The sequence below is a fragment of the Apostichopus japonicus genome, chromosome 18 (assembly GCF_037975245.1).
Source record: "Apostichopus japonicus isolate 1M-3 chromosome 18, ASM3797524v1, whole genome shotgun sequence".
Lineage (NCBI taxonomy): Eukaryota > Metazoa > Echinodermata > Holothuroidea > Aspidochirotida > Stichopodidae > Apostichopus > Apostichopus japonicus.
In genome coordinates, this window is record NC_092578.1 from 12,361,815 (window position 1) to 12,388,390 (window position 26,576).

The following is a 26,576-nucleotide window of genomic DNA, read 5'->3' on the forward strand; positions in this document are numbered from 1 at the left end:
ACAGCAATTTACTGTTACCAGAGTATTGATATTCAGCAGCATTGCTGCTGTAGTTTTTTTTTTCTTTCAACTCTATAATTTGCATTTCCTTGAGCAGGTAATGTAACTTGTATGAAAGGGACACGACAGTGGCGATAAACTCATAAAAAATATAGCAATTACCATTTTGATGCAATACAATATTTTGGTAAAATTTTAACATTCTTAACGAAACCATAGCCTTCACTGTTTGTACTGTGGTATAATGAGAAAGTATTATCCTCACTTAACAGTGAGTCAGCACAGTGTATGTTGAAGACTTTAAGTACAGAGATTGACTGAATGCTCTTACTGCTGGTAGTCTGACGACCCTATCATTGCAATCAAATTATACACAACTCAAGTTAGTTTAGTATAAGGGAATACATATACAACTGGTAGCTACTGCAGCAATGCAAATGATTTTATGCTGGTAGTGTGATGCATTATTCATTAAGGAAAACAACAACTGCTTGCACTGATAGTGGGTAGGAGTTGTGGTTTATTTTTTTTCTATTTTCCCTTTTTATTGTTTTTATCTTCATGGCTATTTTTTTGGGGGGGGGGGGGGTAATGCTCTGCATCTATGTGTGTATCTCTGCTTGTGTAATGCCTTGGCACATGAACACTATAACTCAAAAATTACATTTTGGTTAAGCTTTCACACTGGATGTGGAAGAACACCAGTTTGGTGTGACAATCAAAAGTCAGTTCAGGTCAACAGAGGTCAAAGTTTGAAAACCTTGGAATCTAAAATAACTTCAAAAGCCAAAACATGCATGAACTTCATACCTGGCATGTAGAGCTAAATATTCAAGTACAAGGCACCTGTTGTTTTTTTTCTCAAAAGAAGTCAAAGATCAATTGAGGATACCACAAGTGTCTGAAAACCTTGTAAACTTGATAACTTCAAAAGGAAAGCTTGGATAACTTCACTTGGTTGGGAGGTCCACCTCAGTGAGCACAAAATTCTATTTTCTTTTAAAGGTGAAAGGTCATGTGAGGTCAACACTGTTCAAAGTATGAAAACGTTGTAAACTTGATGTCACATGCAAAGATGAATTTCACCTTAGTGAGTGCAAAAGCTTCCCCTTTTTTGTAGGTCTAAGGTCATATCAGATCACCAGAGGTCAGTCTGAAAACCTTGTGAAGTTAAAATGAACTTCATATGTATTGTGTAGATTGACTTAAGACTTAAAGAGGTTAAAAGGCAATGGACCTACAGATGTGGCACAACTTGTTCACTCACTAAACCTTGAACTGAAGCACCTCTCATAATTGTTTGGAAGTATTTAACGATCAAGTGCAGCTGACAAGAATTTTCAGGACCTGTGTTGGTAATAAGAGAATCCTCCAGATTGAAGTGATGCATGACAAGGAACAGATCAGCTTGCCACACCAATTTGTTTTCCAGCCAAGGTTTACTTGAATGTCCATTTATACTTCCTACATATCCAATAATGGATAAGTCAAGAGCAATTCCAACTGTGTCACAGGAGTACTTGGAGAATAATCTTGTTTCCAAATATTTGAACACAAGACTTAAAAGAAGAGACAATCAAAAGCTTCCAGTGGTGTGCGCATTACCATCTCAATCGAGTATTTATTAGCACAACCTTGCATATAGAGCAAATTATAGACCTAATTTATAGTCTAAATATGACTCACAACCCACCATTTCACATGTACCTTTTCAATATTTTTCTGGGGCAGGACCCTAAACCTTGTGAGTCACCTTAACAAACTTCTGAAATTAGTGTCCACAAAGATCTGCAATCTAGCCTAAGATTAGTGGTAATGAATCATCTCTAACAAAAAAATTTAAATGAGGGAATTTTTCCAATTAAATGATGGATTTCCCCCTTTATCACCATGTATATGTGTTGATAGAACAACAAGACACACAAGAAACAAGGATTACAGGAGACACTTGGTTTTGGTCTACGCTGCTTTCTGTGAACATGTCTGAGTATGACTAATATGATGGCTCTCCTTATAAACATTAACAGAATTATTAAATGCAACAGTGCTTCAAATTAATATTCAAAATAAAACCAAACTGAAACTTGATCATTTCCAAACACTTTCCACTAATTATGTTTATGCTGCTCCTGCTTAACATAACATTATGAATACAACTTATAATAGATTGACATAATTCATGGACTCGACTATTAATCATTTCAAGATCATCTCAATGTCCTAGACAGTGCTGGAAATCTTAAACTGGCATGGAACAATTTCAACTTTACCCGTTTGGCCATCCATACATAGAAAACAAACATAAAATGATATTGTTTACAACTACAAATGTCAAGGCAACCAAGATCATTGAATTATTCTTCATAGCCTCTAATACACATGGAAAACATCTTTAGCGCTTGATGATATAAATAATACGGATATCTTCAAGTTTTGTAGCACAAAATCATTATCTTGAATAAATACTTGTTTCTGGGTGAGGTGTACACACCAGAACCACTGCAGTATTAGGTAGTCTTGAACTAAGGAATCCAAGAACAAATTACTTCCTCACATTTAACATCCTAGATCAGCTAATCACTACATCATACTGCTTTTTGTCACAGTATTTTGCCTATACTCTCTGACATTTGTTCTTGGTAACTGAGTAGCTACCACAACATAAAATATTCTTTTTTGATCGTACAGTTTTGGTCAAAGGCATAATTTTAAAACTATTATTATTAAATAAATTAACAACATTTGATCCATATCACTAGCTCCAAAAGGTGAAATAATAAACAGTAATCACTAAAAGAAAACGTTTGAAAGCAGGAAGCCAGATACAACACAATAATTAAATATGACATCAAGCAAGCACACAAACTGTTTAACTACCTATAACACACACAGACCAGCAGCTATGTGAACTATTTTACATTTAGTTGTAACACCTAACCAAGCCCAGCACATAAATATCTAAACAGAATCTCTTCGTACTGAATCTGGCCAAGTTTGTACTTCTTTCGGTTTTAACTAAATTAATCTACAATTAAGCAACTAAACGTATGAGCCACTGAACAAGGAAGAAACTATTACAGCGTGAAGTGCTAATGCTTGAGATAACAACAGAAATAAAAGCAACTAAAATTTAAACAGTGTTTCAGGCACTGTGTTACCATTTTGGAATGTTACCGTTGGCAAGGTTCTGAGTTGATGGTTTATAATGATCAAAGCTGATAGTAAAATAAATATGTAAATTCTTTGTGCTCAATATTGTTTTCCCAGGAAGCAGCACCCTGGTTTACCCTAAACATACTAATAATAGAACTCTATTGTGGAGAATGGATACCAATAGAGTATCCTATGTTTTTTCTGTATAAGCCTCTTTTTAGAAGGTTGTAAAAAAGCTGCAAATTCGTTTCTCAAATCCTCCTAAATTAGCTGTTGGCTGGACTAATTTGGCAACGTTCCACTGATCAACAGAAGAATTGGTCGTGGCAAAAGCAATAACTTGGTTATTATTCTCCAACCCACCTGAAAACAAATGAACAACAAAGGAAGAGTAAGATTATGCCAGATTGGATCCAAATAAGACATCAATAAGGCTGACAGCAGCTCTTGTCATTTTCTTGAACATTTCTAGCAATTTTATCAATGTATTGAATATTTCTCTAAATCATTTTACAAACAATGCAAGGAACTCTCCTCATTTTGCCACCAAATTAACATCTTTGACCAGTTGAACAAAGGATAACTTTAGGCAGCATTTGTCTTCATATATGATGGTACAAGAATGTAGAACAGTTGAGTGCTACTTATGATTGTTTAGCTGATATAGAAGATATGTATTGCATTTTACCTGCTAATTCTGCTAAATGCTTCAACGGTTCACTGGAGACATAGAAGACCAAGCTACCAACCAGACCGACTCCAGCTCCAAAAGATTGGCCATTGATCTCCAGCAGGACTGGATGCGACCCTTGTACCTGACCAACCAGTGTAACTGACCCTGCTGTTACTCTAAGGAGGCCCCTAGGACCATCTTCATGTGTAGTCTTGACCTGTAACAAAGAAACACACAACACCCAGAAATGAACATGAACTGGGTCAACATATTAATGGTACCTTCAAATGTCAGGAATTCTGTTAAAATCCTTCAGACAATTCCACTTGGTATTAAAGAAAGCCCATAGTCGTATTAGCTCATTCATTGCCCTTGAGAATTTGTACTTCATTGGTACACAGAGGGTTCTGACTGGAGATACAACATTTGGTACACACAGATCCAAACTTTGTATAATGAATTTAGGAGAATATACTTAGATACATACAAAATCCTTTCATTCTGAAAATTATGTGACTTTGTTCCAAGCTCAGTACAAGACAATATATTGGTCTATTCCTATCATCAGGGGATTTGAGATACATTCATTACCTCAACACCAAGTTCTTTAGCATACAGAGATGCATTAACCAAGTTTAATGAAGATGTTGCATGCCTCCTCAAGACTCCACATGTGACTGCATCCCCTATGAATTTCTTGGTGTCTGCCATAGTTTGTCCTGTAATAGACAGATTATATTCAACAGACAATATCATAAAAATAACATATTGTTTAGAGTGTTTTTAATGCATAGTCATGTCTGCATCACATGTCTAAAAGGACTTCTGCATTTTACGACACAGACGATGTCAAAAAACGGTTTTCATGCTTGAGAGGATATTTGAATTTTTTCTCCAAAGTGCCATAAAGACCAAACACAATGCAATCAAACTTAGTGATACCTTGCCACAATTTATATAATTCTGAAAATATTTAAAGAAATATTTACTAAAAAGTATTGCAATATGTTGCCCACAAAATTTTCAAGATGCTCCCTATTTTCAGTTTTTGCACTAATGTAGGCTTGACATATCAAGTCTGTAGTTACGCCTAGCTTTACTTTTGCACCTATCATGTTGGCAAGACTTCTTATATTTTGATGTCTGTTGACCTCCACGAAATAGCATTTAATAGTCTCTAATTATGCTTCATTTCAGTATTAAGTTCCTTCACTTATTATGGTGTTACTTTTTAGTTCTAAACTTCTAAGTATTTGCACCAAGAGCCTCTATTTCTGGTATTAGCACGGACTTCATTAATTCCTAATTATTCTAGTTTCAAACTACCAACTTCCTTAACTTTTGATATTAGTATCGACCTTGTAAACTTTTGATATTAGTTTCAACCGCAATTACCAATTTCAATACTTACCACATGTTGTGACACAGACTTGCTTCTGAGGCTGAGATGACAAGCCTGAAATTAAGACACCCAATGCTTCCCCTAGGGCAACTACTGGCTTAGTCTCGGGTTTCAAGGCATTGCTTAAGGCATGAGCATTGATCTACAAAATCCAGGGGAGAAAGATCAGAAGAAAGCAAAATGAATTGATGAAATATGATGAAACTGTTAAAATTGGTCAAGATATGATTTCAAATGACTCAAAATGCAAAACACTTCACCAAAGCCATGCCCCCCCCCAATCCCTTAAGTGCATGTCACTGCCAATGGTTCATGGTATGAAATATGTTTTCATCTTCTGGATGCAAATTCAATGCTTGGACAACAGATATCATGGATACAAACCTACTATGAAGATGCCAATTTTAGTACTATTAGTAACAAGGTATGGATGTCACTTGTTAGCATCTCATATCGACCTACTAATGTGAAATGACCCTTGAAACTTTAATACCCCAACACATAACCCAGATGATCATTCAGTCATTAACTTGTTCTCCACCCAATGCAAGTACCACATGCAAAGAGTCAATATAAATATGTACCTCAGCAAACCAAACTTGATCAATGTCTTGTTACCTCCAAAGAAAAGCCAAGCCTTGATGTACTCAAGACACCTTAAAAACATTACATAAAGTTTGTCCAAGTTTCCCTCCTTGACATAACAAGTTTTTGAGGCTTTCATTTTTGTCTAATCTGTGCTCAACTGAATTTGCACCTTTACCAAACACAAAAGATTTATTTTGCTAATGAGGCATCCACATACAAAATTATGTATTCTGTTCAAGTTGCATGTCTTGAGATCTTTGTGACCAAGGTCTTAAATCATGACCTATGATGACATCCAGTGACCAATGCCCTCAAACAAAAACAATGTGCAATAGGCATATCCACAACCACACGCAGTCATCAGTGCCAAGAATATCATCAAAAGGAAAGAAAAACAAAACGTAATGACTAATTTAGCAAGAATTTACAAGAGAAAATGAGGTCTTAATGTTGTGTAATATTATTACTGAATGTGCACAAACAATATAAGACTTACAGCACCAAACAGGGACTTCCCCTGGACAGCATCTACAAACTGCTGGGCAATTTCCACAGCCACTCGGGTCTGGGCCTCTGAAGTGCTGGCACCAAGATGAGGAGTACATATAACTTTAGAATTCTGAATAAGGGCAGCATTCGTTGGTGGTTCCTATTAAAAGGAAATAAAATATGTAGAATACTAATTAAAGACATATAGTACCATAGTTAGAGATGAACGATAGTGATTTTTCAGCATCGACGAAAAAATACGATTTTATTCAAGAGTATTCTAGTTGGTTTCCATATTACACATGTGAAAATTCAATTCAATCCGATGTTGGGAAAGGCTTAAAAGAAATTCCTAAACTCGTTGATTTTTTAAACAAAAATTGGGCATTTCGCGAACAGCGATATGATGATCACGTGATCTACAGTGACATGTGACGTCATTATGATGATAACAAAGTGAGCTCGGCGTAGTGTACTTCAGCAGTGTGCACTTAGTGTGTAAGTTTAGTTGCAACCTACTCTATATTGGACTCGACAAACAACCTAAACCAGAGAGGAGATTTGATACTCTGCGTGAGACATTTAACGGTCTAATTTTAATAAGGTGTTATTGTTCCTGCTTTTTCTTGTCGTTTTAGTGAAGCCAACTGCCCCAATGTAAATTACGGAATAATCGGTCATAGAGCCATCTTGGGCCCAATTGAAATTTGCGTGTGGCAAGGTCACTAAAGTAAAACAAGTTTGAAAGATTGATGCTTTTATGCCGCATTATTTATATATATCCCGATAAATGCAACAGTAAATGTTGGAACTGGAAGACATGTCAGACGTGAACAACCTAATGACTATGTGACGAGAGAATCCACGTGCAAATTTCAATTGGGGCATGGACGTCGCTTAGGCAGAGTTTTTTGGGCAGAGATGTGTTCATACCCTCCAAACCACTTTAAATGTAATACGAATAGGAAATGTGTGTATGCTCGAGCGAAACAAAACATCGTGTAAGTATTACTTACGGTAGCGCACACTGTCACTTATGTTTGCACAGTGTGAAAGTACCGTTTGCGGACCTACGTGAAGTTGGGCTAGAATACGATTCCTCCTGAAGCCCAAACCACGAGGCATGCATGTGAATAAACGCAATAGGCATTGCATGTAGTGAGAAAATTGTTAGAGCTAGACTAACTACTCGATTGAGTTCAAATACGGTTGTATTTCAAGCTCAATGAAACCTTTCTGTTGGATTTAATGACGCACGGAACAAGGAACGTTTATGTCTTACAGTAGGCCTAGTGCATACAAACGAATCTACTTTGTTTAGAACTTTGGATTTTCTTTCGGATGTTACACTAAACTACGTTTGAGACTATCATCTCTATTGTTATTGTGCCAGTTTGACTGGTAAGTGAGTACATTCATACATCACTCTGTATAAAACCCGCCAAAAACGTGATCTTGAGATTTACGTTACTTTGGGTCAGCTTGCGAGTTACCTCTTCAGATATTGGGAAATCGTTGCGAAATCGCCGCAAATTTCGTAAAAAAACTTGTAAACACGTGGTGAAGAAATCAAGAAATACCATGATATTCATTATCTATTTATGTCTTGAACATTACGCCGGAAAATAACAGTTATGCTGACACGAAATGCACGCACAGCTCCGTACTGAACAGTTCACAACAGAAAAGATCATCACAGTGACGTCATTCACTGACCTGAGGGCTGTTCAAGGTCGTTGCAGTGTTTGCAAATTCCTAAATTACGGAGACGAAAAAACGATGTTTTAATTCCCTTTTTTATAACTTTCCGGTGTGCTATTTGGAAAATTAAAAAAATATGTTGCTTGGTAACATATAAACTACATTATATATGAAAATGAGAGATTTTTTTTCTGTCACTATCGTTCCACTTTAAGATTCATCTCTCACAGAAGAATTGTTACCGATGCAAAAACCACTCAAAATAAAGATTGCTCTGTAAATTGATTATATCCCGACATTAAGAATAATTTGAAGACCATCACTACACTTTTATAACAGTCAATGTAATCATCCATTAAACAATCAGCAGCTTAAAAGTTATGCAGTCTTTTTATTCAATACAGGCTTATTAGTAGCCATAGATCATCTAAACCATTTATTTGCATAGTTACACTACAGTGTAAAATTTGTACCCACATACTTAGTCTACGGTCACAATGTCAGGAGTCACACAAGCCTATATCATCACCTGCAATACATAGATATCCATATTTAACTAATTATTACACAATAATTCAGTTTGAACTGTTATATCAATCAACTACACCACCATCAACCTATTCTTTAACTTTGCAGCATCACAGTTACTTATCTTACATCTAAAACAAGGCCAGTCCTTGGTAGATTTGCTATGAAAAGTAATGCAAGCCAAGGCTAACCACTGATGCTAGTTTTGAAAAGTTCTTGTAGAAATGGTACTGAAAATACACTGTGACACTACTGCAACAAACTGAGGACTGTCGTCTATGCGAAGTATAGCATGGTCAAGAGAGGTTACATAACCAGCTACTTTCACCTCTTTAACCTACCTCCATGAAGACATCAAGAGCAGCTCCCCCACACTGACCAGACTCCAGGGCCTTAACTAGGGCAGCCTCGTCAATAATGCCACCTCGAGCAACATTCACTACTCGAACACCCTTCTTGCAAAGTGGAAAGGAGGAATCACCCAGTAAACCTGCAAGAAATTCATCCATGTTTTACATTCTCACAGATATCAAACTTTGAATTTACACAGCAACACCTCATAGCTGTTTTTATGCCACTGTTTAAATCGCTTATTCTAATTCAACTAAGCAGCAAGCCAACCCGGAGGTGTGTTCAAATACATACTGGTATGTCTTCCAGGTCACAGCTTGTCTGTACTATCAACTTTGGCTCCATTGAACTTGACCAGGGTTGTCTAACTTATAATTGGTATCTATACTCTACATAATGAGTGAATTCTGTAATTTGATCAGATTGAAGAAGAATTGTTCACCTCTTGTTTGGGGGATGAGTGGAGTGTGTACTGTGATGTAATCTGCTCTAGGCCAGATCTGGTCCACCGGTAACCACTCAACACCAAACTCTGCAGACTCTTCAGGTGAAACCAGAGGGTCGAATCCAATCGTCTACCAAGAGACAAATGAGTAAAATAATTATTACTCATAACAGCACATGTAAAACATTTCCATTGCATGGTTTACTGCAGCAATGCAAGTAAAGTTTACTAAAATGAAGCTTTACTGCTGGGAACTAACATGCTGGCCATGTTAAAGGAAATAACCTCCCTCTCCCCCAAGGGAACCCTGCACTGAAAGCAAAGTGGAGAGTAGCATCTGACCAATCAAGTAGTTTGACATCAGAATATACCAGATTTGGGCACAATCAGTGAGTTAAACTTATAACAATTAAAACACAAAATAAAACAGTTGCCTCAATAACTCAACATGCTCAGATAATTTATTATTATACAAACTATTAAGTGGAAAGAACACAAGTAACTATATCAACAATTAAAGGTGTAATGATAACTATAACGGTTAAGTAAGATCTGCTTTGGCAGAGTAAAGTAAGTGATATATCACCTATACACTACCAATATCCATGCTATTGAACATAGGCCTATATCATAAACACTCCCTTTTCATTTTTTGTGCTAGAAAGATGGCCGTAGAAATATTTACTTCTGAGCAGTGCCAATGTGTTGTATCAAAGAACATTGAAGAACAGAGTGTCTGAAACATATTTGTTCTTACTGTCATTTCAAAGGATTGCATTCTCTTTGCCACATCTCGGCCGATGCGCCCCAGTCCAATAATAGCCAGTGTTTTCCCAGCAAGTTCCGTTCCCATGTAGTCCTTTCGATCCCATCTGCCCTCCTTCAGTGACCTGTGTGCTTGAGGAATGTGACGAGCTATGCAGGAGACCATAGCACAGGTGTGTTCTACTGCACTGAGAGTATTCCCACCAGGTGTACTGAAAGGAACGGTAAAAATAGCTTTGATAATATAATTGTAAAACAAAAACTACATTCAAGCTAATGGACAACACAATTATTTACCAGTTTTTAACTCAAAATCAAGAACCTTAACTTTGAAGAGATTTTATTCAAGTCATATAACTTACTTCATAACCACAATGCCCTTCTTAGAAGCTGCAGGAATATCAATGTTGTCAACACCGGTTCCCGCTCGGCCGATAATCTTGAGGTTGCTGGCTGCATTAATGACATCACTGGTGACCTTTGTAGCTGACCGTACAATGAGGCCATCATAATTCTGAATAAGCAAATAAACCAAATCATAACACATAGGGAAGGGTCTCAACAATTGGATGATTGGATCAATTAACTAGTTATAGTAATTCTATTGCATGTCTAGAGAATGAGATGTTAATATTACTGCTTAAGGGGTCGACTTGAAATAAACTAGGCCTAGGCTCAAAAACCTACTACTTTAAACTTGATGAAGAATATGAAGAACTTCTTGATTTCTACATGCAGTAAGTCGCAGAAGCCATGCACACAGCACATTTAATTAATCACAGTTAATACTGAATACATTTTTATGTGCGGAGCTATACATTTTTATGTACTGAGCTATTCATGTTCTTATACATGTTCAAGTTACTGGTTACCTGTGTGATACTGGGTGAAGGAATTTTGTGATCTAGGCCTTCTTAGGACATCTAGGATTTAGCTATCAAACACTTACAGGTCTTCAGATTCCTGATCCATTGAATGTGTTCATCAAATTTGAAATTAACCTTTCCTAGGTCTGTAGTGTAAGTTTCAGTTATGCCCAAGATAAAAACGCACAAAAAATTTTAAGGTTGCGATTGCATCATCCATATGGCATATGCCTAGGACCTCCATTGCACTGCAGTGACTCTCAAAGACTTGTAATGCATACCAGATTTATACCGAAGGTTGGATATTATCGGCAGGCCTATCATACATTATCGGAATGTATTTATAGCTATGCCTAAAGTAACGTTAGGCCGAAAAGTCGCGACAGCCGAATCTAACTCAGGCTTAAACTAAAGGCCTACCGCACAGTACTCACCGGAATTTCGGCTATTAATTCTTCCTTGCTCAATTTTGTCTTGGTTTCAACAGTTATCCCATGCGACTGGAGTAATTCTGCACATTTTGATGACACGTTATCACTTATCAATACCCGCTGTAGTGTAAACGCCATAGTTTTACTTGACTTTTCGTTCAGATACCTAGACTACAGTACAACAAGATTACCAGCACGACACTGTCCCCAAACACTAAAGGACCTGGATATTGCATGCATGCTGTCAATGCATTTTATTTTACAATCATACAGCGAACACGTGCGAGCACAATTGTTTACCACGGATTGCGTAATGAATATGTATATCTGAATAATCATAGGGTGAATCCATTCTAATTGTATTTCAGTTAGATTCAATTTGTTAAACTTTTGCGGATTTTTAGGTTTTACCTCAGATTTCATTGCATGTTTGCGAAGATGATGGCTGGCGCTTGTACCAAACCGTTCGTTCATTAATCCCGTGCGTAAGTAGTGATATAAGGAGACTATTCATGAGGAATTTTCCAACATGAATAAATCAGCCTTGGTACGGTAAAGCGTTACAATCATCGATCCCGCGAAAAGCACCCATGGAAATATTCAGGTTAGACTGTACATGTTTTAGTAATGTGATGTTTGGTTTTCCGTACCCGACCTCTTTTAGTGGCTCTATGCATGTGTGGTTATACTCGAAAAAGACTCGGTACACGCGGTGGTTGCAACTGTACAGAATAATCAGCTTCTCGGCCTTTTGGCTAAAATCATGTGTAGTATCTGTTCCCATTCGAGGGGAATGGTGATGCACACCCGACGATCATCACACAGTCACAGTCCCGATGCAAGGGGACTGGGGTTGAGAGCGGGTCAGTCGTCCGGTAGTTTGGTTTTCGTGCCCAGGTTCTTTCCTGGGCGACTTTGTCTCAAAAAATATTATAATAATCAGCAGTTATTTTTTGTCGCTTAAGCGACCACAAATATGGGAGAAACCCACAATACGGGCAAATGAATTACAACTTAAACGTCGGGTGGCTACCAATTCAACATTTTAACTCAAATTTGGAAGCTTTTCAATTTAGCAAGTCATTTCAGATTGGAAACCGTAGATTTCTATTGGATGAACCCAGGGACGTCGCCATAAGGGGTGTGGGGTGTCTCACCCCCCCCCCCCCAATCTTGGTAAAACTGACGATAGTTGGAAAATTGGAGTGCGGCAGTCGGAATTTCCGACTGTCGCACTCTAGTTTATCTATGCCTATTCATATATTCCTGTGATTGACCTAAACATTGAAAAAATTTCGGTCAAAGTTGACCTTTAATCAGTCATATTTACCACGTTTTCCTTGCCACTTTGAGAAATTGTATCTCACGATTCATATACTCCACCATACAAAACTACTTCGAATGATTTTGAATACTCCAAAACGAATGCCTTATAGAACTACCTCATAGGCGTAGGAGCCCAATTGGGGGGGGGGGGGGGCTGTAACGACTTGCCCGAAAAATATAACCAACATTTTTTCGCGCGCTCAGCGGGCGTTCCACATGTTAATGTGCATATCATATAGGCATGCATCGTTTTTACATTGCATGCAAATAACATACAATCATTTTCCGTGTAATTACCCTTCCATAATGGTTATAATTATTGGGCAAGTCGTTACAATGTTCATTTGAAATAATAATATAAGTTTAATTATTGAAAAACACATTGCAAAAGTATCTTTCTTTCAGTAGGTGCCTGAAAAGTTATCAGCATATTGCCCGAATTTTCACAAAAATATTTGGTTGGGGGGGGGGGATAATAAGTTTGTGAAGTGAGCAGTGGCGGAGAAACAGGGGGGTTGGGGGTTTTAACCCCCCACTTTTTGAAGAGGGGGGTTGGCCCACACAATCAACCCCCCTAGTTTTTGCCAGTAATGTTCTGTTATAGCCTATGTTATGTGCTCCAAATGGCATAATAAATCAAATTATTAAATTTGAAATTGTTGAAGTCCTTTCAACCTTTCACCTGGTAGGCTACATCAACAATTAACGACCGAAAACCGAGTTAGAATTGACCCACACATTATTTCTAGCCCCTTTCCCCCACCTTGCGCATTGGAACTTGTAGCTCATAGCGCTAACTTCACCCCACAACAGACATACACAAAATAACGTTTTGCTGCTGTTGAATAGCTTTGGAACTGTATACACTTGCCAACTTCAACGAGGTGAAGGAAGGAAAAGAAAAAGAAGAAAGAGAGAAAAGGAGAAAAGGATGGAGTAGAAAATACGGCAAGAAAACGGGAAGAGAAAGAGGAACAGTGACAAAATTATTCGAATTTGTAAAGCAAACAGCAGATATCACATCATATCAGTGAGCATGAAAATGGCGTTCCACGATAAACAGCCTCCAAACCATGGGCGCAGATCCTGGTGAGGACAGCGGGACGCGTCCCCACCAACTTTTTCAGTAGTGGGGACATGATATACCGTGTCCCCACCAATTTGTCTTGACCAATAGCTGCATTTCAAGTTCCCCTGTATTGAACTTTGGCGCAGTTTGATCCAGCATTGTGCAAATGACATGCAGCAGTTCTCATTTTATTGTATTTTATCCACAGTTGTTAAATATAGGACGGAAATCGCATTTGCGGCAGTCTATATTTGTTTTCTGGGAGAGGACCCCAGACCCATCGTATATACAAAAGTCTACTTGGATTATTTGTCCCCTGATTTTCTTTCTGCAGACGCCCATGTATTTCTCCAAACTAAATTTCTAAGCCATGAGATCTAAAACTTAAGGAGGTTTAGGAGCATCATTAGGTCTGGGAAGTGTTATTTCCGGCGATCTGGGAGGTATATTTGCCCAAAAAAATTGTACGCTACGCGCGAACCCATGGTCGCGCTCCGCTTAGATAGTGTCATAGAACAGACATGCGTCCCCACCATTATCCAAGACTGATCTGCACCCATGCTCAAAACTGTCGATGTGTGCAGTGTTCGGTTTCGGAAATATCTGGTATATTTTTATTTCCTTCAACGAAATGTTTTAGTAGCCGTCTGAATTTTCGAAATTCCCTAACCAACATTCTTCATCATACTTCATCATACTCGTGCAATTTTGACCCGTCTGTTAGGGTTTGAAGGAGGTTTTTCTACATCGGTTGTCCATAGATGATATATTGTGCAACATTATGGGTATGTTTTGAAGTGAATTTATTCGCGAGAATTGTGAATTTTCAAATTCTGAACAGTGGGGCTGACGGATATTGTGGGCCGCAATGAAGAATCACCTACAAAAGCAATGATCCACAAAATATGTGATGAAGTCGAACATGATGTGTGACTGGTGACAATCTTCAAAAAGGTTATAGATGAGAAAAAAAGTATTTGGAAAAAACTTGGTTCTCAGGCAAAAGTGTACATATGGTTGGTCAGTTTTAAGCCCGAGAAGTGCCATTTCCGGTGATCTGGGGGTACCAAAACCAGAAATTTGCTTGTACGCTGCGCGCCAACCAATGGTAGCGCTCCGCTTGGATAGTAATACGCGCCCCCCGGGTTAGAAAATCCTGCATACTGGTTAAATACAGCTTTTCAAGGCCTGGGCAGTGCCATTTACTGCAATCTGGGAGGCAATATTTGCCCAAAAATTCTTGTGCACTTCGCGCCAACTTATGGTGGCGCTCCACTTAGAGAGTGAGCCAGCAGTTATGATTTTTTATTTCATCAATGGCCTGCAACCCCCCCACTTCTGACAAGAAATCTCCGCCACTGGAAGTGAGTGCCAGTGGGTACAAATGTATCGAAAACAATTCCGAACAAAAGTGCAGTCGCGAAAGATTGGGTGTCTGACTGACACTGACCGTATCGATGACGAGTAGCGCGAGGGTAGGGTACAAGGCAGCAGTTGAAAATTTCTGGCTTCAATACCCATCCAGTTGGATTTTCAGCCACGACACCCCCCTAACCATCAGGCCTTAGCTACGTCCCTGGATGAACCCACCTTACTATCACCCGGCCGGGAATCGAACCCGGAACCTCCCGATTGCTAAGCCTCATATTGTTTCAAATGCCACCGCCTTTATCCACTCGGCCACAGTACCGGTATTCAGTACTCGGACGCAATAGTACTCGTACTTGTACTCGATTTAAAGTACTTTGCGCTTAGCAGGACGAGCACTTTGCAAGCATTACATGAACAAATAGTATGTGAAGCTAACGTTACAACAGGAGACACATTTTTTCAATGCTTTTCAGTGGCATTAAGTTCTAATTATGATCATTACTCATACGCCTCTATCCTAGAAGTAATATACATGTAGCATAGCGTACTTCCACATACGTCTATAGGTTGTGATGAGTGATGTTTGGTCAACTTGCTAACGCGCGGAACAATATTAGTAGCGTGCTTCCAGTATTACTATTATGATTACTATTATGAGCACGTCATGAAGTTGCTTGATATTGCAGTGTTGTCATCCCAATATCTTTTATAATATCTGATAATTTGTAATATTCAGTCATTCTGAATTGTGGATCGTCTGATCATCTTAGATGGGTGATATATTGAGGGCATCTCAGTTTTGGTGAACAGTTGTGTTGTATAGGAATGATGGCAAAAATACCTGTTGCAAAGAACACATAGGCCTATTTTGTCCAAAATAAAAACCCCGCCAAAGATAAAAGAAGTCAATACAAAAATGCAATATGAATCAAATGCTGTCAAACTTTGAGCTGTTATATGTAAGCATGTGTGTTACGCCGCAAAACAAGGGCGTAGGAACCGGGGGGCTGGGGGGCGCCAGCCCCCCAGTGAAAAATGTGGAGAGGCGGAAGTATCATTCCGCCCCCCCCCCCCGGTTCGCAAGTCAGAAAACCCCTTTTTCATTTCCAAATGAGAAAAAAAATCTCATTTGGAGCACCAAATTGCATCTAAGGCCAGGTGAAAATACAAAATTAAGTTTACAAAATGCAGTGAGTGTTGAAGTGTGCTATATTGCACCAAACTGCATCTGAGGCCACCTGGAAATGCAAAAAATTCAAAGGGGAGGGGGACACCCCCTCCCCTTAGACCCCTCCCCCAGGCCGGCCATCAGTCTTCAGCCCCCCCACTCAAAAGTACCTTCCTACGCCACTGCCGCAAAATGTAATAATTGACTCAATATGTAATCTTAACCAGTTATGAAATTTATGAACTTTTGCCGGAAAATGCAATGTTTCGAGAACCTGGTGTCAACGCGGGTTTTCGAGTTTGAAACTGCCCCATCCGACAGTGGCTACGAATCAAGTTGTGAATATCAGAAAATTACTTTTAAAAGGTGTGAAGACTCGCTCAAAAAGAAACGTCTAATGCCGGTAATCTGATCAACAGAAGTGTTAAACACCGCCATCGATCCCAGAAAATACACACACACAGCTTGCTACCGTCGGTAATTAGACACTAGTGTACAGTCAGTACATATAGCTGCGGTCAATACCCACAGCACAGTGTACAAACAATACAGCGATGGACATCTCAGGTCCAGCTAAATATAACAAGGTATCACAATTCACTACTGTACAGTCTGCATTTTGTAGCGACATGAACAAAACGTCACTTGCAAGCAACGGAAAGTTAACTTTTTCAGATGGGCGCACACGGTTTCGGGTCTTCAATGCCTTATTATATATGTAGGCTTATAATAGGCTATTCGGCAAGGAATCACAACACAACTTTGCGTTCTGGTTCGTAACATCATCAGTCTCATTACATTATCGGTAGTTATTACATTATCAGTCAGTCACAATATACTTGCTCCATCTTAAACCTCGCAGAACCCTTTTAGCCCCATAGATAGAACATTTATGTTAATTCCAGTTAATATTCAGAGCACACATTGCTGTTGTCTTGGTTGAGACAGGTCATTTATTTTACATATTACATTTCTCATTAACTGTTTTATTACATTTTGCATCAAAAGTTACTACATTTTCCGTTAAGATTAGATCTTGTGGCGAAAATTTATTACATATCTGGTTACGATTAAATTGTGTGTCAGTTATAAAATTTGGTGGCATAACACATATGTGCATACAATAATCTTCATGCTTCTATAGTTAAAAAGTACGGATCATGTTCAACCCGTTTGTATGACAGACAGGTACTGATAAAAATCATTCAACATCTCAGGGATATTTCCAGGGACAGGGACTGTAAAAACCTGGGACAGTCCATGAAATCGGGGGACAATTTCTAGGGCAACTTCGGTGGACGATACAGGAAATTCATTAATTAATTACTTAATAAGCAGCAGTTATTGTTACGATGCTTGAGCGACCACAATTGTGAGAAGAGCCCACAAGGGCTTATGGATTACAACTTACATGTCAGGTAGCTGCCAATTCAACATTTAACTCAAATTTGGAATCTTTTCAAATTAGAAAGTCATTTCAGAAGGGAAAACCGTAGATTGCTCTTGGATGAAAAAAACACCTTACTATGACCCGGCGGGGTATCGAACCCAGAATCTCCCGATTGCTAAGCCTCATTGCTTCAAATGCGACCTCCTTTATCCATTCCACCACAGCACCGGTCATCAGGAATGACCCTGACAAGTTGATAACGTCTGTTCACCCAGCCGATTCACACAGAGATTACAGTAACTACTGTAAATATTAATAAAGTTTTGTACCACAGTAAATACTGAATTGTACTGACAAATCTGATGAATCGGTAGCTTGTGCTATTAGGTTTCACAGTAAGAACTGAGCATATGTGTAATCCCAACAAATCCCAACAACTGGATTTGTTGGAATTTCACATATTCGCAGTTCTTACTGTAATCCTAATAGCACATTCTACCGATTTATAGCACGATTCAGTTTTTACTTTGGTACAAAACTTTAAGATTTACAGTAGTAACTGTGTTCCCTGTGAGTATTGGGTTGTTCATCTTAGATTAACAATTACTTAAGACAATAGGCATCATAGTCAAAATGAAAAGAAAATCAAGAAAACACAATTGCATATCAGTTCTTGTATTCTTGCCAAGTTTATGAACAATGTACCACTATTGCACTGCCATTAGCACAGGAACTAGAAGCATGCAAATATAGGCTAGTTATATGGGAGGGGGTAGGGTTGGAGAGGCAGAGGTGTATCAAATAATACCCCAACATGTCCAATAGTGATACCTTTTGGTTTACTTCGGTTAACTTCTGAATGTAAGTATTTAATTTCTGGTCAATCTGTAGTAAACACTGTAGATTTTGAGAGGAACCCAGCACGATTGAGAGAAACCTATTATTCTCCCCCCCCCGCCCCCTCCCTCCAAACAGGGTACACACCATTGTCTCAAAATGTATCAGAAAAACCTGGTCAGTCATATTTTCCCAGCTAATCTACATCAAATAATATTATGGATAAAAATAAACATGAAATGTTCATTACATAAACTTTCTAAAATATTGCAATATCTGAGTACTGTTTACATTATTATCAGTGATGAACAACAGGTGTACTCAAATCTAACTTATTGCTTTACCAACAATTCTTCACCTTGCCCCCTCCCCAATCAAAGTAACTATCTTCAGGTATTACTGTGCACACCCAACAATATTTTTGATGTTGTTAATAGTATTTTGCACTATGTTTGGTTCTCACCTGTTGGTGTTCCATACAATAAACAATCCATGCATTCTGCTGGTATCATAAACAACAGTGAGTGTACCAAACTCTAATTCAACACTGCCAAACCGCCCACCAGGTAAACTGTCAAGTTTCTTGATTATTTCTGCATACTTTAGTTTTTCTTCAAAAAACAAAATATTCCTCTATGATAAAATGATAGGAAATGCTGCAACCCTCAGTGAGAAATTAATATAAAATTGAGGGTATGGGGTTGGTCAGCTCTTAAATACATTCTGCATATGAGGATCAGTCATATCCTGCAATTGCCACAAAATATTCAACAGAAAGCATAATTGAACGAGTTCACTCACAGTGAAGAGTTAGACTCCAAGTGGCTTGAATTATATTATATATCAACAAAGACTTATTAAGTCCCAAACACACAGAGCTGGGGTACATGACAAAGTGAAACCCAGCTTTGCATCAATGACTGTGGTAGTGGGGTAAAGGTCTTTTGCCAAGGGGAAAATGCAAAGTAAAAATTAAAAAAGACTGAGGAAAACTGGGTAAAAGCAACAATACAGCTAATTTAAATGACAATATTACCTGATTTGTTAACTTAATCTGCTCACTCATATAGCTCCCCCACGAAAATCGCTTCTAACAAAATTAAATTTGCCATCAGTACTATACATACTAAACATACTTTTTTTTTTACAAAATAACACTTTAAGCTGAATTAGTGTTCACCACACACAAAGTAGAAACCACATTACCATAGACCAAAATCTGTTCAGAAATGGACGATGACAACACCACCATCTACAGATATATATATAAACCTTGAAGAACAACTCCACTCAAAGTTATGAAGCAGATTAACCTTTTCATAATAGATTTACAAACAGGTTTCAGAAGTGATCGGATACATAAACTTATCTATAACAGGTCAGTGATGTTGCTATGGGATCCAGCCTCCACTAGTATGGATTCAGTAATGATAAATGCACACAAATTTGTTACTCTCTCAATTAAAAGTACAAATAAATTCTGATAGAATGAACATCTAACCAAAAAGATATTTCATAGGTTATCTGTTTATTCATTTACTGGTAGGGCCATTCACAGGGTCCACAGCTTATTTCCTTAAGGAAAACTGAGGACAATATTTGCTACAAGATGCAGAAAATGCATCGGTTTGTTGCTACCAAAAGAGAAAAAGAAAGCAAAAACAGAGGTAAATTTGCTATAAAAATCAGTAGAATTTTATCCTGACTACCCCCTCCTCTACCTGTTGGTTTGCCTGCAAATATGAATAATTAATGATTAATATTAATATACAAAGATACAAATCCAACCATCATTATTCATCTATGTGGGACAGATAACTATCATCGACAACTTCCCCACACAGCAAAGAAGAATTCTATTTCATTTGGCAGATATCACAGATTTGATGTTTCCTTCACACACAAGGCTGCAGACTTGGGCAAGTCTAAAATATGACATCATCAAGCCAAATGTGCTTCCATGTCTAATGTTTTTCTTTATTCAATTATGTGATGGAGATGCTAATCCTAACCTATTGAGCAGTTTACAAGAACTAATGACATCATATTAGTGTCAATGTCAACACTCTTAACATTTTACCTTGAATAAATGAAAAGAAAACGGACATAGAAGAGTGCAAGGCTGCAGATCCTAGTGGCAATATTACATCACAGAATTATGACAGCTCCCAGACAGAACATTATTATATACTACCATATCTCCCAAAGGGTGCAAGATCTTTCTTAGCTGTTTAAGGGTGTTGTTCTTCATAAAGATCTCTCTCATGTAAACTAAAGATGATGGTTTGATTTGGATACATTTAAAGTATGGAGCACAGTAAAGTACAGAATAGATAGAGATATGTTTATTTCTTACACAGAATTATGATTTTATCTTTTAATCATTTCTATATACTCATATTTGTAGGTAACATCGGTTGATAATGTCATATTATTGCATCATCTGGAAGTTGATTCATATAATGCATTTAATAAATCTTTTTGGAATCCTGTTTTGACATTGCCACTGTCTTCCAACTATTTCGATTTTTTTTCTTTCCTTTTTTTTAAGGTAAATTTTACCTCAAATTATTATATTATTGTTTTTCTCAGTGAAGCAGTGTTTGAAAATCTCAGAAAATTTTGTTTGGAAACTCAATGAAGCTATTTATCACCACAAAGGAACTTATGACCGAGCAATGCAATGTTTAGTAATAGAAGAAGAGTTAACATTACCTTATTTACTGTTACTATGATAATATTTTCTAAATATATAAACTTTTTACATTTATTTCATAGAATTCTTGGAAGCTGCAAAGAGAGTACTACTTGCATAATGCTAGTATTAAACATGCAATAGGAAAATAATATGTAAAAGGTATTTAAAATACATCAATGTTTGAACACAGTTAACAAGGCCTACAACAATTCTTAGTGGTTACAAATAAACAGTGAGGGCAGTCTTTATGGTTGATAGTAATCACATACAGCTAACTTTAAAATCTCCTGTTTACAGATGATATGTCACATGGCCTCCATTTTGGTGTCGACAAAGCTAATTACCTGATAATTACCTTATCCAATCATGGTATGTTATTATCCTGATGCCTTTCCTTGTGCAGATGACTGGCTACAGCCTATCACAATGCTGTCATTAACAACTACCAAACCTACACCCATTTGTCTGTGATTTATAATGGATACACCACCAAACTTTACTCCCTCTCAAAGGAATCACATCCAGTTTGTGGGAATTATTCCTCACATTTACAATGGTAATAACTGATAACCAAATTTAGTGATTGTCTGACTTGATATCCGAATCATAAACTAATATAAAGCAAACATTCAGCAGTAGACAAATCATTGCATTGTATGACGCACAGCCTCATTAGAAACAAACGAAAGCCAAATCCACGTTTTAATCAATGAGTAAGACAACAGCTATGATGTTAAAGTACATTTCATTTGAAGACAACATGCAAAGATAGCACCCAACACATTTTGTAGGGTCTACCAACGTCCTAACTCCTGTTCATAGCTCCAGAGGTCATCGTCGTTGTGCCAACGTCCTCACTCCTGTTCATAGCTCCAGAGATCATCGTCATCATCACCACCAAAACCAAACAACCAGCTGGATACCACCGACTTGGCATTATTCCAGACCTCTCCCACAGCCTTTCCAGTGTTTGATACAGCGTCGCTGGTCTTGCTGATGACGTTGTTTAAATTCTTGCCTCGTTCAGAATTTTGAATTGCACTGAAGTTTAAAAGAAAACAATTCTCAGATCAATCTAGAAGAAGATTGTTTTTTTTACAAAACTGTGACAGGTGAAAGGCTTTATTCCTGTCATCATTTGAACTCACTGGTAATTAAGGAATTTAAAGCCTTTAACAATCTCCGAAGAATTTGGCATTATAATACAAATCGTCACCACCGCTTGAATCCCGCCTCATTCAAAAATTGCAAACTCTATATGGAACTACCATCTTGTGGTCATTTAATGTCCAATCTGTGATAAAAATTTAGTTTTAAAGCCTTGAAAACTTCACATCACTCCTCTCTTAGTCAAGTTTCCTGTCAGACCTACAACTTTTGAAGAGTTGGAATCACTGCTTATAAGCTGCTTATTACTAGGAATTACTTTTAATAGCAGGCCATAGAGACATCTCCCCCCCCACTCCCCCCTCCCAACTCTTAGGAAACAAACAGGGGGTCTACTCTAAGAAAGCTTTGAAAATGAGAACCTGAATAGTTGTAACCGATGGCAAAGCTATACTATGCCATATTTTCATAGTGATCACACAAGCTTCCACCTGCACAAAAGAAAATTGTTTTGTAACAGGAAGACATTACATGAATTATGACTATGCAGCAGTAATGCACAAATTTAACCAGAATGAACACATTTCATGGTTCCTTGCCGCTGCTCATTGATTTGATTAACAGGGAACATTTCAAGTATGTTATGATGAAGTATTCCCTTAAATTATGTGTACAAACTGTTGTTACCATAATTTGACATGCATAACACCACTTGAGGTCAACACATGAGCACCAAAATAATTAGGTTCACCTACTCAATAAAAATGGTAATGATCAATAATTGCCTTGTGAAGTTATTAATCATACAAACTTGTAATCTAAATAATGCAAAGCCACACCTCCTCATAAATACACATGTTATCAATTGCAACACACATTGCCATGTGTAGTCTACCTACCAATAACCAACTCAAGTTTGAAGAAACTCAAACTTGTGGTTGCCAAGTTATTGCAATTGCAGATTTTGACATTTGACCCTGTGACCTTATTAATATTCATGATATGAGCACCCAAATCAATAGGGTTCATTAACTCATTACGGACCACCCACCCACCAAGTATTGCACTGATCAATCATTCCTTTGTTGAGTTATTGTGCATACAAACTAAACTGTTACACACACACATAAACGCACACACGCCAACCTGACGTCTAACTGAATCATATATTACCTGTTCCACCTGATCTTCATATCGTTAATGCTGAGCTGTCCATGACAGATGTGCCTGTAGGTAAATCATAAGTGAAATAAAAATCAAAATGAAATCCAAGTGAAGCAGCTTGCATTGTTTCAACATAGCCATATTTCAGTGCAAACCAACAAGATGCAATCAGAAGATAAATACATGTTACACCCATAGCTATGACCCTGGTACATCCATGACAGAATCAGGCTATGACCCTGGTACATGCATGACAGAAGCAGGCTATGTCCCTGGTACATCCATGACAGAAGCAGGCTATGACCCTGGTACATCCATGACAGAAGCAGGCTATGACCTAGTACATCCATGACAAAAACAGGCTATGACCCTGGTACATCCATGACAGAAGCAGGCTATGACCTAGTACATCCATGACAGAAACAGGCTATGAACCTAATACAGCCATGACAGAAGCAGGCTATGTCCCTGGTACATCCATGACAGAAGCAGGCTATGACCTAGTACATCCATGACAAAAACAGGCTATGACCCTGGTACATCCATGACAGAAGCAGGCTATGTCCCTGGTACATCTGTGACAGAAGCAGGCTATGACCCTGGTACATCCATGACAGAAACAGGCTATGAACCTAATACAGCCATGACAGAAGCAGGCTATGTCCCTGGTACATCCATGACAGAAGCAGGCTATCACCCTGTCTGGAGGTACTAAACCCCAGCAAATACTTATATGTGTTTGCAATGTTGGACATGAAAGCTGCAAATCAATGCTACCTGATCTAGGGGACATATCTAGTTAAATTGAGAATACAAAACTTCCTCTGGTTCTGCTCACTTATGATGACTGAACAAATCAAGAAATAAATTAAGAGATTATTGCCTAGATTGGGATTTGGAACAGTTACTTCAGAGTGACAACTCTCATGTGATCCCTGGTTGTATATATGCAAGGGTACTCTGGCTTTTGAAATCCTGGGGTTATTGCTTCCATTCCTGTCCTAGCCAATAATTGCTCTACTATTTCGACTATGTTTGAAATTTACCTATCGAAACATTGTTGTTATAAATTTGTTCAAACTATTTTTTAATTTGAATAATACGATATTCATATCACATTTTGCACACAATTTTCAAAACATTGATCACCAAAGGTCTATTAAATCACAGCTCAAGCAACATTTTTTTACAATCTTTTATAATCAGAAGATAAATGTGCAAATGCACTCCATTTAACCAATGCTTTGCAATTACTCAATAAAACAGAGATAAATGATACTATCAGGTGAAAAGATTTGCTGTTGCCATAACAGGAAGTAAAATACACATTAAGCAAAACTGCAAGACATGTTTATTTCAACCTAATAAGTTAATAAGCATTCCTAGACTGAACTTTGTTTCTAAATCTTGATCCTTGCTTACACTGTGTTTTTCGGGGTATTGCACGTACCTAGTATGAACTTGATCAATCCCAGCATGCTCCTGGCTCTTCCAGATTCGATGATTGTGCGTTCCTCTCCAGGCTTCTATGAAGGTATCATTAAAATCACCCAAGCTATGATCTGCCTGTGGTCCTAGTTGGAATAGAATGCAACTCCAAAACATTAACATAATAGAAGAATGTGCAGGTAGTTGTACCACACAACAGGGGACATTAGCAGGCACATTTGTAGAGAACCAAATCAAAAGTATTCTGCTGCCAATGATGAAAACCTGACCATCGGTTGAATGACACACAGACAAACACACCACTATACAATACACACATGGTGCTACAAACAGATCTCAGGCTAACCATTAGCCAGAGATATACTGACATGCAAGCTGCATAGTAGACCTACTTAGAATCACCGTCCCACTCAGTATGCCCCTCACTCCCACCCCAGCCCTCCCCCATTCCCGACTCAACAATGACTCCATACAACAATTGAACAAGTCGATCATCTTATCATTACCAATACAAAGTACTCTGAATGAGTGATATATCGATGTCCCCCCCCCCACCTAACCCCTCTACACACAATAAAAAATACAAACAAAAATTGCAAACTTAAACTTAGAAAGTTATTATCAAATTTAACTTGTATCCACAGCATCTCCATGCTGAAAAGGTACACAAATCTCATTGGACTCAACATTAGTATTATGTGACTATCACACAAGGTTACATTATTCATGAGAGTTAACTCACTATTATCTGCACATGTTGCCAGTAATGAGAGTAAGTAAAGCTTGAATTGTGCCCGGATCCATTCTTCTCCTCCTTCCCATCCTGACAAAAACAAACAATGATATTAAAAAAACATTACTTTGAAACATTAAATCAGTCATAACAGCACTATTCTATTACCTGCCATCTAGGCACTCCTTCACAAGAGCAAATTTTCCTCACGGTCTCTAAGTCTTGCACTATCACTTTCATATTTGCAACCAGTAACCAGTATCTTATAGCAAACAACAAACTCGCATGGACACATACAATATTGTGTTTATGCACAGGGTATTCATATACACATTCTACTATATATGCTGCATATTGATACTGATAAGCTCTACTAGATAATTTGCATATATCGTCACGGTTTCACAAAACTGTTTTTTTTGCACACTTCAATTGGTTACCAGCAACTCATGGCAATGGACCAGCACATGTGAACAAAAAGAGTGGTAAAACAGCAAAAGACAATTTAAGATTGGTTTTTAATTCCCAGTAGCAGGTACTTCCAAACTGTAAGTTAATGTGATAGTATGACTTTGCATATGCAATCAGCAATATTTCAAACATCAAAGCGCCATTAAAATCACACTTTTTAAAATCCTCCAGCAATCTTATGCTAAATATCGTAACAAACTGCTGGCAACTTTCTTTATAATTTGAGACACATTAGTTCCTGTTTTTAACTTACAAGTTTTAACTCAAAAATTTGCTTTCATTCAAACAGTTTTCTATTCTCTTCAATCTTGACTACAAACATAAACTCATCTGGTCATACTGAATATCTAATGTGTCCGGAGTACATATGACATACCCCTACATCATAAATTACTTGTAAA

At 37.9% G+C, this 26,576-nt stretch overlaps 2 protein-coding genes across 2 annotated transcripts in view; both read right to left on the reverse strand.

Annotated features, from left to right (window-relative positions):
• Positions 1–1,590: 1,590 nt before the first annotated feature.
• On the reverse strand, positions 1,591–11,636 carry LOC139959042 (D-3-phosphoglycerate dehydrogenase-like). The gene is made up of 10 exons (XM_071956569.1): positions 11,396–11,636; positions 10,458–10,609; positions 10,088–10,307; positions 9,328–9,460; positions 8,876–9,024; positions 6,313–6,465; positions 5,238–5,370; positions 4,418–4,545; positions 3,842–4,043; positions 1,591–3,516 (listed from the first exon to the last, which is right to left on the reverse strand). Exons 1-10 carry the CDS (start codon positions 11,528–11,530, stop codon positions 3,371–3,373), a joined length of 1,551 nt encoding a protein of 516 aa, XP_071812670.1. The 5' UTR covers positions 11,531–11,636; the 3' UTR covers positions 1,591–3,370.
• Positions 11,637–18,370: 6,734 nt separating this feature from the next.
• Positions 18,371–26,576, reverse strand: part of LOC139959044 (late secretory pathway protein AVL9 homolog) — a 35,305-nt gene continuing 27,099 nt past the window's right edge. Inside the window, exons 11-14 of the mRNA XM_071956577.1 lie at positions 25,714–25,794; positions 24,973–25,096; positions 23,532–23,585; positions 18,371–22,292 (exon numbers count right to left, since the gene is read on the reverse strand). Coding sequence (XP_071812678.1) covers positions 22,106–22,292; positions 23,532–23,585; positions 24,973–25,096; positions 25,714–25,794 — 446 coding nt within the window. The 3' untranslated portion in view covers positions 18,371–22,105. The remainder of the gene's footprint in view (positions 22,293–23,531; positions 23,586–24,972; positions 25,097–25,713; positions 25,795–26,576) is intronic.

Coding starts and splice junctions, on each gene's coding strand:
- LOC139959042 (XM_071956569.1), bottom strand. CDS start 11,530: ATGGCGTTTACACTACAGCGGGTATTGATAAGTGATAACGTGTCATCA. Junction 9,461..10,087: donor TGCAATCCTTTGAAATGACA/GTAAGAACAAAT, acceptor GTCTCTTGGTAG/ACGATTGGATTCGACCCTCT. Junction 3,517..3,841: donor GCATTTAGCAGAATTAGCAG/GTAAAATGCAAT, acceptor ATTTGTTTTCAG/GTGGGTTGGAGAATAATAAC.